This window comes from Marmota marmota, unplaced genomic scaffold, assembly GCF_001458135.2.
Source record: "Marmota marmota marmota unplaced genomic scaffold, marMar, whole genome shotgun sequence".
In the NCBI taxonomy this organism is placed as follows: Eukaryota; Metazoa; Chordata; class Mammalia; order Rodentia; family Sciuridae; genus Marmota; species Marmota marmota.
In genome coordinates, this window is record NW_026000068.1 from 5934460 (window position 1) to 5940459 (window position 6000).

The window sequence follows — 6000 nt, forward strand, 5'->3', positions numbered from 1 at the left end:
GAGTAAGTTAGATGGACCTTGAAACACTCATGTCTGGAGTAGCTAGGAGGAAGACTGCTTAGTCATTCATCCCAGGAAATTGAAAGGGTATTATGAAGTTGAGGGTAACATGCTGGTACTAGTTTGAAATCCGTCAGTGCTGTGGAACAATGAGGACAACAACATGACAGAAAGCCACTGTCGATCTTTCAAAACCATAACTGGATCATGGACATGGGCAGTGGTCAGTGGTGGGGCTGAACAGACCTTTGCCTCACTTGATGTCTCTTCCCTGATAAAGAAACATAAACACTGTGAGTAGATTTGCAAAACATGCTTATCTGTTTCCAGTAGGCTGACCACTCAACTGAAGGAGGGAGTGCCCACAGCAACTTTAAGCATTAAACTTATGAACTGAGACTTTTAAATGAAAACTTAATTTTGGTTTGATTATCTTGTTACTTTTTAAATAAAAATGTGGGTTTTTTTTGTGACACCTAAAATGAAAAATAAAAACATTGATGACTGTAGCAATGAGCGAACCACCCTCCACCCTGCAGGGATCAGGGTCCCTGAGAAGAGGCTTAATCCTGGGCCTGAGACAGGAAAAGGGTAAGAAAATCCATGAACATTCTGTTTTACAAAGAAAATTTCAAAAACTATAACAAAAAAATATGACAAGGTCAAAAGGACAAAGGCCAACCAGAAGGGTACCCCACTGGTCCAAATGGATAATTTAAGCATCAAAACGAGATGTGCAAAGGCCTGAAGCACATCAATCATGTAGAAGTTCATGAAAACATCCTAAAATAAAAAACAGCTAGACTTCTAGCCATTTATTCTAAAAATTGCTACAGGATCGAAGCATTTGTTTCTTGTCTATAATCCTTATTCAGAGTACACAAATGCTTGATGGGAGATATTTCTTCTTTATAAATAAACACAAGATAGTTAAATGTAGAAGGAATCAGAACTAGTGAAATGATGGATTCAGCCACGCAGATGCCAAACTCATTAGGGGAAAGGTTGATGTGTAACCCATGGTGTCAGATGAGGCCCCATAATATAGGAACTCGCTCATCAGTCTGCATCACCAAGAGGGGACAACCAGACGTCAGATACCATCACAGAGCAAATTCATAGCATGCCTATGATGCCTCGTGGCTCAAGAAATTCAAAGTGAATTCAAGCAAGCTTCTGGATATAGCTTTCAACTCAATAGGAAACAAGGCAGGTAGAGGAAGAAGAGAACAGTCAAACAACAATGTAGGCCATCTTACAAGGCAGCTCCTCTAATTCTTCCCACAAGTTAATGACATGAGAACCAGGCTAGGGTGGGGCAGTTATCGATATCAGAGCCTTACGTAGTGTAACAGACCACAGCCAAAGGTAACGTGTACTCTTTGGATTCTGACTCGACAAATAAATGAATTATTTTTGAGCCACTGTAGGAAGTAACCATAATGTAATATATTAAGCTACTGTAGGAAGCCTAAAATACAGTCCAGATATTAAATGGCAGGGAGCAATTATTAATTTTATCAGTTACAATAATGGATGTATGAAATAAAAGAAAAACATTTATTGGTTTTAAGTGCATATTGAAGTATTTAGATAAAATATGATAGTTTGAATTTCTCTAGACACATTCCAGTAAAAAAAAAAGTGGGGGGAGACGGTGGGGGGAGAGAAAGGGAAAGAACAGATGAAACATGACTGGAAAATTATGGTAATTTTCATGCCAAATAGAGGGACTCGTGTGGATCCATTATACAATTCTTTCAACTCTTCTGTGATCAAATTTTTCCATAATAAAAGTTAAAAACAGTAGGGTTATTAGGAGATATTGTTTCATGCAAACATCAGATCCCAAAATATCAGTTCAACCCACAAATAGTGTGAATTATATGCCAGAGACAGTGGGAGTCATCCGGGAGAGAAATGTTTTTTTTTTTTCTGAGATGGGATAAAAAGTACATAAAAGCACAATTTCTTTTGATGGAGCTCAACAGCCAGAGAGCATCAAAATAAAGTTAGGTTTTCTCACTGGAGCAGCATGGGAAGCTGCATACCAGAGGAACCAAGAGGCACCCATAGCCAAACAAAAGGACAGAGGCTTCTTATAGGATTGGGGGAAGGGTACCATGCAGTGAAGCTGGACCGGAGAGACTCAAGCACAGGGGATTTGCATGTCCTTTAACACCAAGCCTGGCCAGAACATCAGATTCAGGATCCTCAAAGCTACAAAGAAACGTTCTGTCCTAAATTTCCAAATCAGCAATCTGGTCGGATATGGAGAAAACTTCTGTATGTCAAAATGTCCCAGGTGGCTCAGATCCTGCAGACAGTAGCAGGACCCCACATTTTCTTGATCTGATTTCAAACAGCACAGGTTTTGCTAACCACAAAAACTTGTCACAGGCCGCAGGGGAACCCCTGGGTGTACTGAGCAGCAAGTCCTGTTCCTGCCTGCAGCCCAGTCCTGACGCGCATGCCTGTCCCCCGGCTGTGTAACTGAGAAGGCTACACTTAAACCCATTCATCAACAGCACCCAATATCCACTGAGCACTGGCCACTGCCCAGGCACTTGGCCAAACAGCTTTCCAGGTATCTCAAGCTATCCCCCTACATGAGGTATCCAGACTCCTAACAGGTTTGGATGCATTTCCAGTTTGGGGAATAGCACCTTCAGAGGCTGATTTGCCTAGTTCACTGCCAAGAAGCCAAGCTACCTCTCTGGATTTGCACATGATCCAGCACATGTAGCTTTTTCAGAGGGAATTCACTCAAATGTAAGGAATTCTGCTCCCTTGTAGTTTCTCTTCTATCTGAAAAATATTTACCAAGTATCCACATGCCCCCAAATGATCCAAGATTTGGGAGGATACTTGTCTTCAAGGTTCTCCCTGACCCCACGATAGGCATCTCTTCATACTAGGGCAGTGTTTGTGCTCTCCTATCTAGGCCTGGTTCATGCCAAGAGGAAGGTAAGGAAAATGGCCTGTTTTGTTCATGCAGAACTGCCACCATGCAACCCCCCGCCCCCCCCCACCCCACCACCACCCAATTTCTCTCTTTCTTTCTCTCTTACACCCACACACACTCAGGACCCACTCTCTCCTCCAGGAACAAGGATTTAAAATGCTGCAGCCCAACTGATGTAAACTTTTCTGCCCCCTAGCGTCAGGAGGGGGGATATCAGTACTGCTTTGCTGCTTCAAGGGTTATGCTTGCAAAACAGTTTTTTTTTAACCTATTTTTATTTGCTTTACTTTTGAAAGCTAACATAGCAAGATCATGCCTTATTCAAAACTGTCAAATACACAGTACAGAAAGCTATCAGTATGAGTATGCATGTTCATTCCACTTTTGCTTGCACAGATAAACATTAAAATTCAGAGGCATGGAAATTCAATTTATAAGGATTTGGCTTTCTGACAGAGCTTGCCAAGTTCACTGCTACCTGTGACACCACCAATCCTGTATCTATAGCCTAAATCACTTCCATAAACACATGCACATTTTCAGGAAGTTTTTTGTTTTCTTTTTGAACAGCCAGAATTAGGCCTGTCCCCTTTCTTGGGATGTCCCTTTTGGCTTTGGCACATGGACATTGTGCCCACAGACCCTCCTTTCTTTCTTTAAAAATCCAGCCTACAAATAGCTTCAAGTGGCCTCATTCCCATTCCAGTCTTGTGCGGGCTCCTGGGGTGCCAGTGGGCTCAGCACGCTCACCACCTGCCCTTACCTGTTTAGGTCACCCAACCCCCAGCCCTGTAGCAGGGGCTTCTTCCTCCTGCCCTGGAGCTCCAAAATCAAGTGTCAGAGTTATGAGTAAATGGAGTGGGCAGGGGAGACCACAGGAGACAAAGTCCCAGAGCAGGTTGTGACTAAAACTGCAGTGGGAAGAGCACCTGATTCAGATGAAGGCGACCAGAAGAGGTCACCAGGGATCAGGACTGAGATGACAGAGCAGGTATGAATGCTCCAGGCAGCTTTCTTTCTTCACAGTATTTCTAACAGATTATCACTACACGTTTGTGGGTCAGTCTCTTTCCCTCTTTCAACTGTGAGCTGTTAACCTCCACCACGGTTCAGGGATGAGCTGACCATGGTGACCCTGGCTGGCTGGTAGGGAACCAGAGCACACACGAGACAAAACTGGCACCAGTCTGGATATCAGCAGGAAGGAATTGTGAAAGGGGTTCCAAGATCTGATCCGATCCTGAGCAGACCTTGGGCCCAATGTCAAGAACACTGGTTTCAGGAAGTCTAACTGCTGTGAAAAAGTTCAAGTCAGCTAACTGCTCTGGTCTTGTCAGACTCTGAGAGACTGTCAAGGTCATCTGGAAAGACAACTCCTCGGAATCTGAGGCCCCTCTCTGCAACCATGGCATACTTGTACCAGGGACCTGAGAGCTCACCTGGTCTCCATTTGCTATTCTGCAGAAAGAGAACCCAAGCTGGAGTGAAGGGCACAGAGGGCAGGGTGGAAATTGAGACACTGCTAGCTAGCGCTATGCAGGCTCACTCTGCAGGCATCTCGTAAGCACGCTTTACGTGTTCACTAGTTTAATCCTTGGTTCAGTTGTGTCCCCTGGTATGTGTGAATGTGACCTTACTTGACATTGGGTTGTAAAGACTTAATAAAGTCAAGATGAACTCATTAGGGTGTCTTAATCCAACACAGCTGGATCCTTCTAAGAGGAAAACATGCACGTGGCCATACAGGGGGAATGATGTGCAACAAACATGTGGACAAGGGCCACGTGTGAGCAGCATCGTAACACACAGACACAATGGAAGACAGCCATGTGAAGACAGAGCAGGTCAGCTCTGTTGCCATCAACCAGGGCACACCTGGAGCCACCAGAAGCCAGATGAAGCCAGAAAGGGTGTTCCCCAAAGGGCCCACGGGGAGGAGGAAGGCCTTCCTGGGGAGCCCCCTTTCTGGCTTTGTCTATTTCCCATTTTCCCTTCTCCTTATCATGTATCAATTCACTGACAAAAACATAAAAGTGGGAGATATAATTCCTTCTTTACATTTGTTAGAAAATGAAGGACTCTAAAGACTGTTTTCATTTAACAGAACTATTACAAATAGGAGATTCAAAATAACAAGTATTCATTATATTCCTTTATTGTACTCGATCAATTCTTTTTGAGGTATAAAAATTCCTATGACACTAGTAATAAATTAATTTTAAGTTTACCACCCATAAAATTATACATGGTATCAGGAAAACCTCTGAGCATTCTCAGAGCACCAGTCTATAAACATAATTCTGCAAAATGGTTAATTCACAAATTATCTTCTTAAACTAAGTCTCTTAAAAATAAGTCCTTTCACTATCTGAGACATAAAGCCATTGTTCTTCCTTGTTACCAATGAACAGTGGAGTTTTGAGGAAAGAGCTTGTTTTGTAAATACTCCACCAATTCTTGTCTGGACTTGAGCACCTCAATCTCATGATAGGGGACCTGAGAAGGAAGGACAATGAAATGGTCATGATACTCCCCAGTCCCAGATGGCTTCCTGTTTTCCCACACCTGGATTCTCACACCCTACCCCACATAGGAGTAGGCTAGGAGGGCAAAGGCCACAGTGGCCTCTTCCTCCTGTGTGCCCATGCCTAGGGCAGTGCTGGCCCTGGGGAGGGGCCTGGGAAGGGCACACTGGATACACAAGTGGGTTGTCCATATAAGAAAAATCTCTCCAATTAGAGCCCACAATGCCTACCAAAAGCAAGCAGGAGACCGGGATCAAGTGCTGCTTAGGTGGGCCTGGCTGGGAGCAGATGAGTGCCAGGTCCCAGATGCCAGAGCTGGAGATAAGCCAGACAGTGACTGAGCAAGGGCAAAGGGAGAAAGGGGAGAGGAGGAGATAGGTGGGGAGGGCCTGGGGAGGGGGGAGAGAGGTGGGGAGGGTCTTGGGAGGAGAGAGAGAGGTGGAGAGGGCCTGGGGAGGGGGGAGAGGTGGAGGGGGTCTGTGGAGGGGAGAGAGGTGGGGAGGGTCTAGG

General features: G+C 44.5%; 1 protein-coding gene across 4 annotated transcripts in view; it reads right to left on the reverse strand.

Annotated features, from left to right (window-relative positions):
- Positions 1-5104: 5104 nt before the first annotated feature.
- Positions 5105-6000, reverse strand: part of Fastkd3 (FAST kinase domains 3) — a 10350-nt gene continuing 9454 nt past the window's right edge. For all 4 annotated transcript variants that reach the window (XM_048813981.1, XM_048813979.1, XM_048813980.1 and 1 more), the window contains one exon: positions 5105-5461. In XM_048813981.1, the coding sequence (XP_048669938.1) occupies positions 5363-5461 (99 nt within the window). In that variant the 3' untranslated portion in view covers positions 5105-5362. The remainder of the gene's footprint in view (positions 5462-6000) is intronic.